The sequence below is a fragment of the Condylostylus longicornis genome, unplaced genomic scaffold (assembly GCF_029603195.1).
Source record: "Condylostylus longicornis isolate FDR11 unplaced genomic scaffold, ASM2960319v2 ptg000074l, whole genome shotgun sequence".
Classification (NCBI taxonomy): domain Eukaryota; kingdom Metazoa; phylum Arthropoda; class Insecta; order Diptera; family Dolichopodidae; genus Condylostylus; species Condylostylus longicornis.
Genome location: NW_026578042.1, coordinates 1,483,982 through 1,495,669, shown reverse-complemented (window position 1 = coordinate 1,495,669; position 11,688 = coordinate 1,483,982). Strand labels below are relative to the sequence as shown.

The 11,688-nt window shown below is 25.3% G+C and overlaps 2 protein-coding genes across 2 annotated transcripts in view; both read right to left on the bottom strand.

Annotated features, from left to right (window-relative positions):
* Positions 1–212: 212 nt before the first annotated feature.
* On the bottom strand, positions 213–4,201 carry LOC129612533 (putative uncharacterized protein DDB_G0282133; the record flags this gene model as incomplete). The annotated part of the gene is made up of 6 exons (XM_055526186.1): positions 4,071–4,201; positions 3,195–3,986; positions 2,004–3,129; positions 1,198–1,942; positions 534–1,143; positions 213–461 (listed from the first exon to the last, which is right to left on the bottom strand). Coding segments are annotated over exons 1-6 (3,579 nt in total), but the record flags the coding sequence as incomplete, so codon positions are not given.
* Positions 4,202–7,671: 3,470 nt separating this feature from the next.
* LOC129612528 (supervillin) overlaps positions 7,672–11,688 on the bottom strand; it is a 43,388-nt gene continuing 39,371 nt past the window's right edge. Inside the window, exons 5-9 of the mRNA XM_055526181.1 lie at positions 9,872–11,608; positions 8,735–9,811; positions 8,536–8,667; positions 8,248–8,375; positions 7,672–8,176 (exon numbers count right to left, since the gene is read on the bottom strand). Of these exons, the coding sequence (XP_055382156.1) occupies positions 7,937–8,176; positions 8,248–8,375; positions 8,536–8,667; positions 8,735–9,811; positions 9,872–11,608 (3,314 nt within the window). The 3' untranslated portion in view covers positions 7,672–7,936. The remainder of the gene's footprint in view (positions 8,177–8,247; positions 8,376–8,535; positions 8,668–8,734; positions 9,812–9,871; positions 11,609–11,688) is intronic.

Sequence of the window (11,688 nt, the reverse complement as noted above, 5' to 3'; positions counted from 1 at the left end):
GCATTCAATTAAGTTTCAGTCAGTACTAATACTTAATAATAAGAAAAATTTAATGAAAAATTTCTACATTTTGTTATTGGCTGGAACTTTTTTTAATTTAATTATCCAATTTTAACTACCTTCTATGTTACTGTTGAATCAACCATTTGAATTATAAGCTGATCATTTTTAACATCTAAATCAATTTTTTCATCACAGTTTTCATTATTATTTTTATTATTATTAATATTATTATTTTCTAATTTATCATCAGAAGAAATGCTAATATTTTGTGAATTTAAATTTTTTCCTTCTAATACTTTTTCATTTTCAATTTTTTTCTCAATATTTGATACATCAACATTATGAATTTTAGCTAAATGTACATAGTATTGTAATTTACGAATTGTTGAAAATTTACAAAATGTACATTGATGTATTATATTTGGTGCATATTCAGGATGCTTTTCAGATAAATGTTTCTAAAAATATAATATTTATTTATATGAAAAAAAAAATACATTTCTTTCCAGAGAAAGTAAATGCATACATACCTTATATAATGAAGCTTGAATTGATTGATAATCACAATATTGGCACTGATAATTTTTATTATTGTCATCAGAATGTCTAGCTTTATGTTTTTTAAAACTGCTTGGATTATTTGTTGAAAATTCACCGCAATCACATACATATTTTGGAAGTGTATCATGAATTGCCATATGAATTTTTAAATATGATTTTGATGAGCATACTTTTCCACAAATTGTACATTTTGCTTTTTCTACTATTATTTTATTATTTGGACATACATGTTGCTTTAAGCTTTTCTTATTTGAAAACATTGCTTTACATTCTTCACATTTAACTAATTCAATTTCATTTTTTGAAAATTTTCTATGAATTCTTCGATGATTTTTTAATTGTCTTGAATTTTTAAATGCCTTTTCACATATTTCACATTTAAAATTTCTTTCATTTGAATGAATTTTACTATGAGTGTTTAGAAGTCTTGATAAAATTGGAGTTTTGAAATTACATTTATCGCAACTATATAAATCCATATCAATTAAATGTGAACGCCATAAATGTGTATGAAGTGTATTCCATGATGTAAATTCTGTTGACTTACAATTTGGACACTGCATTAATTGAGGCTTATCGCTGAAAATAAATCAAACAATTAAAGAAAAAACATCATAATATTTAATAAAATACTTAGTGTGACATAATTTGTGATATTCTAAAGTTTTGAGTTCTTTAAACCTAAATCCACAATCAGTACGGTCACATCTAAATTCAGCAATTGAATTTTCAGTTGAATCAAGTCCTTTTTTTCTTTTTTGTGTTTTTGCACCAAATGGTCTTCCTTTGTGTCTCTTTTGAGAATTTTCATGATTATCGTTGAAATTTGATTCCGTCGTACCATCTTTCATTAAATTTCCGGAAACATAAATTCTACCTTTTTCATTTGGTTTAACGACTATATTTTCAGAGCAACCTTTATCTACTTTTTTTTCAAATTCTACTAAATTCAATTTCTGGGATCTACTAGTCAAACTTTCTTTAGTAAGTAAATTGGATTTTTCGACTTCGTTGTCGATAATTTGATCAATACTTTTATGTGATTGATTTATAATATCATTATCGTCACTTTCATTAATTTCTGTATCCACCATTAAATTTGAATCTAAATCTATACTTATTTGTTCTGGGTTAAAGGAACTATTGCTTACATCTCGGCATGGAATTAACTCTTGCGAGCACACAAATAAGTCATTGTCATTTTCATCACCAATTATATCGTCTTCTGCATTGGGAGTATCTATAATTTCTTCATCGAATGACAAGTCACATCTTTGTGGGGTGTTTAAATCATAATACTGTTGCGATTGAATATTTCTTCTCTCTAAAGTTGTATTCGAGTGCCCATCAATAAAGTTATCTAAGGAATCAAATCCACCTAAAAACATTTTAAATATGAGAAGAAATTTTTAAAATAATTATAAAATATTTGATTATACCGTTATTGTAGTCTTGGTTTTCCCAATTCGGAGCAGGGGGTATTGAGGGTACTTGTAGATTATTGTTGCATGAAAAATTATTTAAGGTCCCATTATAACTTGAATTCATAGCATCGTAAGTATTACTACTATTTTCTAAATCAGAGTTTTTAGAATTTTCGGCTGAAGGATTTAAAATATTTTCAGAGAGATCTTTACTATTAGAATTTTGACTTAAATTATTCATAATATTTAATTCTGTTTTATCTAACAGATTTAGTTCATCAACCGTTCTTAAGTGCAAAAAATTCGTTGACTTTTTACTTGTATTGTCTTGGAATTGAGGTTGTTTTAGTATATCAACGTTTTTTATATAAATTTTGCTCTTTTGTTGATGGTTTCCCGGTGATTCTGTGTTTGGATAAGGGAAAGCGTTTGTGTTTGAAAATTGCACTGGCAATTGTGTGTTATTAGTTAGCGGAAAATGTTGATTTTTGGAAGTCGAAGAACAATTGTTATTAGTCACATTCAAATGAGATTGGATTGAAATTGAATTCATTGGAATCCTTTGATGTGCAGAAACACTTGGCGCTGGTGGTGGTGTAAATAAATTATTAAAAGGTAAGGTTTCATTAACATGCAATATGTTTGATATATGAGTTGAAGGCAGATGTATTGGTTCTTTGAGAATGTCCACATTTTTTATATAAATTTTTGGTTGCTTTTTTGGTTTTTCAACTGGAGAAATTTTATTTACTTGATCCTTAGGGAATGTTTCAAAATTATAGAATTCATTTGTTGAATTTGAATTATTCGGTTGAATTGACGGTGTTGGGAAACCGGTGTCCATATTATAATAAACTTGAGTGTTTTGAACCGAATAATGATCTGGATTATGTGTATTGTTGGACGTGTAAAAAGCATGTTGATAAATAGGTTCACGTAAAGTTTCGACGCTTTTTATAGTAATTTTCTGCTTTGGTTGATTAATTGGTATTTCTACAGGAGATGATACTGAAATAGGTGGAGTTTGGTTGTCATCATTAATAAGATCTATAAAGTCATATTCACTATTCAGTCTTTCATTTAAATTATTGCTATTAATTTTTGGCAATGAATTCCCAATTGATGGTATCGCATTTTCAACCTAAAATTACAAATTTATAATTTTACAAAAATATTATAGAAAATATAAAGAAAAAAAAAAACTACCTCTGTGTTTTGATTAAATGATTTTTCTCTTAAGCACTCTACATTCTTTAAATAAATTGTACTTTTTTTCTTACAAGATTCTGAAGGTGGTTCTTCGTTTGGAATGCTTTCAAGAATTTTTTCTAAATCATCTGATAACATTAAATGATCATATTCTAAATGGTATTTCAAAGATTTTTTCGATACAAACACGTTATCACAGCCGGGACATGAAATTTTATTTGGAAAATTTTCAATTATATTTTCATCATGAGCTGACGAAATATGAATATCTAAATTAGTTTGAGAAATGCACAAAAATAAACATTTTGGGCATTTGAGTAACACTGTTTGACTTGGTTTAATTATTGGTTGTGGAAACGGTATTTCAGCTTCTACTGTTGCTGAAGATATAGTTGTTAGAGCATTTGTTATTTCTGTTGCAAAAGCTGGAGTAGTTGTTCCTGATCCGGAAGACGGAGGAGTTTGGGTTGGCTGGGTTACTTGACCAGTACACTGGGCATCATTTAATTCTGATTTAATTGGTTCCGCTTTTATGTCATTCTGATTTCGATTCAAATTATTTGATATATTTAAATTATTGTTACGAGATTCAAATGCATGAATTCTAACAAAAGGTATTGTTGTTGGCAAACTATTATTGCCAATAATATTATCATCTGTAAAATTAGAATTTTGAATCTCATTATGAAGATAAGGCATATTTGGTATCAATTGCTGTTGTGATTGGTGAGTACCAATTCCATAACTTTGTGAATTTGTTAAATGTAAATTTTGTAAATCATCAGAAAACTAGAATTTATAAAAATTTTTTTTTGGAATACATGTATTTGTTGAATTCATTGTTTATATTCTTTTAATAAAATTAAATTTTACCTGACAGGAATTAAATAGGTTCTCCTCAGTTGTTATAAAATTAGAAAACTCTCCCATATTGAACAGAAATATTAAAAAAATATTATTTACATAAAGCAGCCTTACAATACAACAAATTATTAATTTTACAGTTGTCCGGTTATTTTTGTTTATAAATTTCCATATGTTTTGAAAATGAACAGCTGAGCTGACAAAATTTCCCTATCAACAAATATTTTAGACAAAAAAAAAACAAAGAAACAGATTTAGTTTTAAAAGCTTTTCAATAGATGTCTCTCTTGTCTCTATGCCACTGATTGTTGTCTTAACTATAGTTTTGTAATTAAAATTTTAAATTTAGCATAAAAGCATAGTGAAGCGTTTTCTTCATTTAGAACTACATAGTAAGAAAAAACCTTCAGGTACCTGCGTTGCATTGGAAACTTGGCATTACAAAAAATCAAGGTCTAGACCTTAGATGAAAAGAATAGCTATATTTCAACTTTTAAATACAAGCTTTAAATTGTTATGGCACCACATAAAGTAAGTGAATTCGGCAAAATTTTTTTAGTTTTAGTTTTAATTTTAATATTAAAATAGAGCTGGCAAGTGGTTTGTTCGAATTTCAATATTGCTTTTGCTTTGCAAAAAATAAATTAATTCAAATATATGTACGTATGCTGTTAGGTACAGTCGAACACGTTTTTTTGCAACTCATTTAAGCACATTTGTATTTTTTGTTGACCTGTAATTTTACTAATCAAATGGTAAATAGATAATTATATAATAAGGATATGTACATATGTATGTGCATGAAAAATATTCGCCCCGAAAGGTTGCATGTATGGATGCTCATGTTAAATTTATCGCTAACAAATTTCGTCTATTACAAAATATGTAGACCTTATCTCCGATGTAATTATTTATGTAGTAAAACAATGTCGTTTAAACTTATCGATTCAATTAGTTTCTCTCTGAATCGTTAAGTGAATTTAAGGGGGGGATTGACTGAAAAAATATTTTGTTTACGTCAGTATAAAATAAAAGTGCCTGAAACTTATTATTACTAGCAATAAAAAATAAAACAATTTAAAAAATTTTTTTTTTGTGCAAACATTAAAAATGTTAAAAAAGTTTATTTCTCTTTTTATTTTTATTATTATTATTATTATATGTAGGTTGTAGATATTAAATCTTTTTTTTTTTATTTTTGTTATATAAACAGCATTATTAATTGATTCAATTAAATTAAAAACAAAAAATTATTTGATTAGATATTATTTAATTTATAACTAAAAAAAAAAAAATAATTATAAAAATACGAAAACACTATATACATATATGTATGTATATATTATGTAAATTTTATCATATTGTATAAAATTTGAGAAAATTATAAAACAAAAAAAAAAGAAAGAAAATCCTTTCAAATATGTGCCCTACTATTCCTAATTATACCCGGAGATATCCAGTAGGTACCACATGGTTTCACTTTAATAAATATTAATTTTAATGAAAATATTCACACTTAATATTTAATAACTAAAAAATTCACACTAAAGCAATAAATCTAATATTTTGATTCAAACCAAGTGCAATCAGTGAATTTATTATAAATTTTTTTTTTTGTGCAATAGATACCACATTAAAATAACCTAGTCACAATTCATAAATTATTTGTAAAGAATATTAATTTAATAATTATTCTTTGAAATACATATTTACATATTTATTTATTCTCTTTGTACATTTTTGTGACAAATATTTAAAATTTAACGCAAAACTTTGAAAGGATTATTTATAAAATAAAAAAATTTTTTTTGTAAAACCTATTCCTTTTTAAATTTTACTTAAAAAAAAAAAATCAGCAAAAACAAATTAATTTTTATAATAATATAGTTTTTTGTACAAACTTATTCCAAATATAATAAAAGTAATTTATTGAAAAAAAAAAAAAAATAAAACAAAAATAATAATAAATAGTTTTATAATATTATTTATAAATGCCTTAAAAATTATATAAAACTCCTTAATATATAAGTACATAATCAAGATAAAAAAATATTTAATTTTTATAATGAAAACCAAAAAGAAAAATTAATGATGACTTTGAAAAGAAATCTTTGATTAAAATATTAACTAAAAGAATTCTTAATTATATAATAATTGTGATATTTATATAATATATATATGTATATACACAGAATCTTTAATGAGTTAGGCACTAATTAATTTGTAATTGATTAAATTTTCAAACAATTTAATAAAAATTTTAAATAACTAATTCATATAAGCTTGATTATGTAAAACAGATTTTATACTCGTAAAATAATAGAATACATGTTCTCTTAAGACACTCTACTCTCTAAGTCACTTAAGTGAAGGAAACAATCATTCAAATTTTTGTTAGGACACTCTTTGAGTCACTTAAGAAAATATGAATGATTCTTTTTATTACTAGGGATATGATGACATAATATTGCTTATAATTTTAAGTGATATATTCTAATTAATTTAATGGGTGATTTTTATTATTATTTAAAGAAAGAAGAAGATTAACATGAAAATAAATTTTAAATATTTGTAAATTCTTAAACGTCAAATTTTACAAAATCTGAATTGTCTGAGTTTACGAATACTCTACTGCGTTTTTACTTTCAGTCAAAGTTTAAATTCTTAAACGTTTAAAAAAGTCAATTTAAAGCGTCAAAATTGTAGATTTTTTTTTTTTTACATGCAGACAGTCTGACGTACTAATTCAGTAAATAAATTTGATGTATTGAGTGACTATCAATACGTTAAAAATAATATAAAAAATATTTTTTTTGTTAATTTTTAATATGTAAGTATAAAATTATTTTAAATCTAAAAAAAAAATTTTGTTTGTTTTGACGTTTACGGATGATTAAAAAGTCAAAGTCAATTACGGGTAAAAAGTTTACTACATTTCTGTCCGTAAAAGTTTTATACGTCAGACAGTTTGCAGACTGAAAACAAAATTTTGACGTTAAAGAATTTGCGGATTGTATTGAAAAGGTTAAAATGCATAGTTAAATAAAATATAATAATCTTATTTGAAAATTTAATTGAAAATTGCAGTTTTATGGTAAATATTAAAGTAATCTTAATAATTTTTATGAAAATTTATAAAAAATCATTTAATACGTAATATTTTTTTTTTCAAAATACGTAATATTAATTAATTTTCAAAATTTCTAAAAATATTATTGCAAAAACCAATTACATACATAAGAAATTTTATTTATATCATAAAATATTTCAAGTATTTTCAATATTTTTTTAGCCCAATTAGTTTTTCAAGAAATTCTATGCAACATTAATAAAAGTTTTATATAAAATAATTTTTCAATTAAAATAGAATATATGAATTTATTAATATTATTACATAACTCATTAAAGATCAAAGTACATACATATATATAAATAAAATATAAAATATTTTATTGTAATTAATATAGAATGAAAATTAACTACAATAGTTATGATATGCACTCAGAGTTTTTTAAATTTTAAAAACAAATTTTATTTTTTAGCTTTTTTTTTTATATAATAAAATTTAAATATATAATTTTTTTCTTTTCTTTGTTTTCATATTAAATTGTAATTTTTTTTTTTTTTGAATTTGTGTAAATTTTGATGTATAATATTTAATTAATTAATATAATATTTTATGATGTATATATAATATGTATATTATATAAAATGTAATATGAATTATAAATTTTATTTTATTTAAATTTATAATTTAAAAAAGAAATGACAATATATATACGTTTATAAAAGGTATAAAATATGTTTTGGGAGAATAAAAATTATTTATTTTTTTTTATTTCGTTTTTAAATTTTTTTTTCCTTTTCATTTATTATTAAAAAAGTCCCCTTTCTTTTTTCAGATTTGTCTGTTTCCATAATGGTAATTGATCGAATTCATCTTTTTTAATTCCGAGTGCTTCAACAAATTCATTTGGATTTAAATATAATTCTAATTTAGTTGGATCAACACCTTCTGGTAGTGGTCTTACTTTTAAAACAGAAAGTGGATATTCTGTTTGTGTTAAATCGATAAGAATTTTAGTGATTGTTTCAGGTTGTATTGGTCGATTATCCTAAAATTTTAAAAAAATATATACATAATTAAAAAATTAGAAAAATAATTGCATAAAATATATAAAATTACTTGTAAATTAATATCTTTTATGTCATCATGATATATCCAATCAGGAAATAATGAAATAAATTCAATTGGTTCAAGTCCTGCCCAAACAACATTTCCTCGGATGCCATGGAATTTTTCTTCTGAATCTCCTAAAAATGTAAATATTAAAATAGACGGTGAATAAATATTTCGAAAAATTTAAAAAAATCTTAAATTTTCAAAAAAAAAAAAAATTTCATAAAAAATAATTTCCCTAATTATAATTTATATATTTATAATATTATATGTGTATTTATATTTATAATTTACCAAATTTAGCTCTCCAATATTTTACAGCAGTTTGTAAAGCAGCTCTTCTTTCAGCAATCCATCTTGTTACACCAGCTCTATTGTCATTACTTGTTGGACTATCACGATCATTAATTTCTTTTTCAGCTTTTACTAAAATTATAATATTCGTTCTTATATACATTTCCACCTTAATTTAATAAAAAATTATAAAATATACCTTTTACATCTTCAAGTGGCCACCAACCCATCCATATCCATAATAAATCACCATTATCAATCATAAATATAGTCGGTTGCCTTGCATTGTATAATTGATTTTGGGTAAATGGGAATGGACTGCATGTTTCTTTACTTCTAAAATTATATAACATTTCTGTTGCATTAAATACACCCTGGGTACTTGAAAAATGAAAAAGTCTTGGTGTATAATCGAAATTTTTATTTAATATTGCCATTAAACTTCCATATGATTCTCGTTTTATTGATAATGTAATATTTAAAGCATTTTTAAAATCAAAATTTTCAGTTCCTTCATTAAATTCTTCGATTTTAATTTTAGTAACTATAGATATACCTGAATTAATGAATATATCTTCATATTTCTTTTCTTTAATGTCATTTGCTGCCAATTTACATAGATTTTTTGTGTGCTCAGAACATTGACTTCCGAACCAACAATAAATTAAACCCAATCTACCATTAATTAATAATAAAGAGCCTCTTGATCTCAATTGTTTAGCATCACAGTTAACTTCTTTTAATATAATTTCTGAGTCTTCATTACCCAAAAGAATCCAAAGTCTCCATTTTGATCGCTTTTGTAAACATTCATCTCGTTTCCCTTTATGTTGGAACATAATTTTGAATAAACGAACAAAAGCTGGAAATTCATCACCTTGAGCTACACGCATTTGAGATCCTTTTTCATTATCTAATTCAACTGTAAGTAAAGCAGCAGCACCTTTTTCATTTGCAGATGCATCAATACCTTGCCAACAAAAGTATACGCAACGATCTCGGCCCACCGTACTACTATGACGCGATATTTTGCCACTTAATTCTCGTACATTCACTGATATTTGATATATCCAACGAATTATATAAGATTCAGCACTATAGAAATGATTATAACTTTCCTGATTTGATTTTTCAAAAGTAGATTCGTAAACTTCCCACATTGAGATCGATTTAGTTAGAATTTCAAAATGACGCATTGTATCGTAATCATAATAAAAATTACCGCGACCTAAATTAGCGTGTTCTAAAACTAAATTTGGTTCTGTGTAAGGTTCACCTAAAATAATTAAATGTACATATTTATTTAGTCACTCATGATTATGCTTAATTATTTTACCTTTGTATAAATCAGCACCATTTAAAGCACCAATAGCAAAAATACCATTTGCTAAATAATCTTTATCTAAATCTTCACCTTTAAATTCTGGCCAATCAGCGAATTTCTCTTTGAATAAAATTGTTTCGGTATGTTGTGTAATTTTTCCAATCAAACACCATTCACCACGGTTTTCAATTGTTTTTATATTTTTATATACAACTCTATCTCCAGCAATTTTAGAAAAATTAATCGGATTTAAATAACAATTTTCGTAGTCGATACCAGATGTTTGAAACTGTTCTTGTGCTAATCTTAAGGCAGCTTGTTTAGCATCACGATGAGCACTTTTACCACTCCATATATACATTTCACCACCGAAATCAAATACAATCACTTTTTTTGGTTCAAGCATTTCTATTTTTGGTATACAACCCCAATATTTATCCATTGGTACCAAAGAATCATCTGAAAATTCATAAATTTTATTTGTTTCAATTAAACTGGCCTCAAAAAGATCATCTTCATCTGCATGTCCACTATTTGGTAATTCATAATCATCAGGTTTATTAAGTAATTTCCAAAATTCTTTCCAATGTATTGAACTTTTACCATCATTTAATACTAATTCTGTATTGCCATTAAATCCCAAATCATGATTTTCAATTATTGAAGCACAAATCTTTTTACTTCGTGCAGTTTCAATTACATTAGAAAATGATCCAACAAAACGGAAAAGTTTGTTAGGTGTTATCAAAATGAAACAATCGCCACGATTTAATGATGTGTAAATTGGTTCAACTAATCTGGTTTGAACATGTGTACGACCTTTAACATGAAGTAACATTAAAGGTTTATATGGGAGCCACATTTGATTTAAAGGTAATGAACTTGATTTTAAATTAACAGATTTAAAATCTTCAACACTGGCTAAACCTGCAATCGCTTCTGCTGCCAAATTATTTGTGCGACCGAATGCCTCTAATTTCATACGTTTTAATTCTTTTTCTGCAGCACCTGTTTTAATTTCAGTATATTCAGTTTGAAGATCTTCACGTGCTGCTAAAGCTTTAAGTGGATTTTTTGCTGCTCTTCTACCTTTCGGTCCCTGAACAACTTTCTTATTAATTAAACGTGTTGTTGATTTAATACTATCAAAATCTGAAATTTCAACAGGTTCTTCTTCTTTAATCACAATTGAATTTATTGATTTTTCATTAGAATTTGTTGTAAATTTATTAGAATCATCGGATAAAAGTTGATTAACTGAAGCTGATGAAAAGAATTTTGAAAATGTTTCTTCATCATCTAATTTTGGTACTGTAACTTTGGATCCTTTTTTCATTGGTTGACCATTTAAATGATTTTTATGATTTTCTTTTGAACCACGACTATCTGAATCTGAATCACTATTACTTGAACTACTATCACTTCTACGACCATTACCATTCTCATTTTGGCTTACATTAATACTTATACTACGTGTTAAATGAAAACTATTATGTTTATTTTGTTGCTGATTTTGAGTATTTTGGGTTATTCCATTACTGTTATTAATATTTGTTGTCGCTGTTTTTGTATTGACTAGGGACGTTACCATCATTGATGGACTTTTAGCTAAACCTAATAGGGGTTGATTTGCACTTCGTAAAATTTTTTTGTGCGGTTTACGTGAATCAATTCGTTCAAATTGTAATTTTACTGGTGATTTTGTTTGCAGTCGTCCTGCAACTGTAAACTGTGATGCATCTGATTGTTCTATAATTAAATATTTAAAAAAGGACAATAATTGTAGGCATTTATACATATTCTTGAATAAAAATTCTTATAATTCTTAT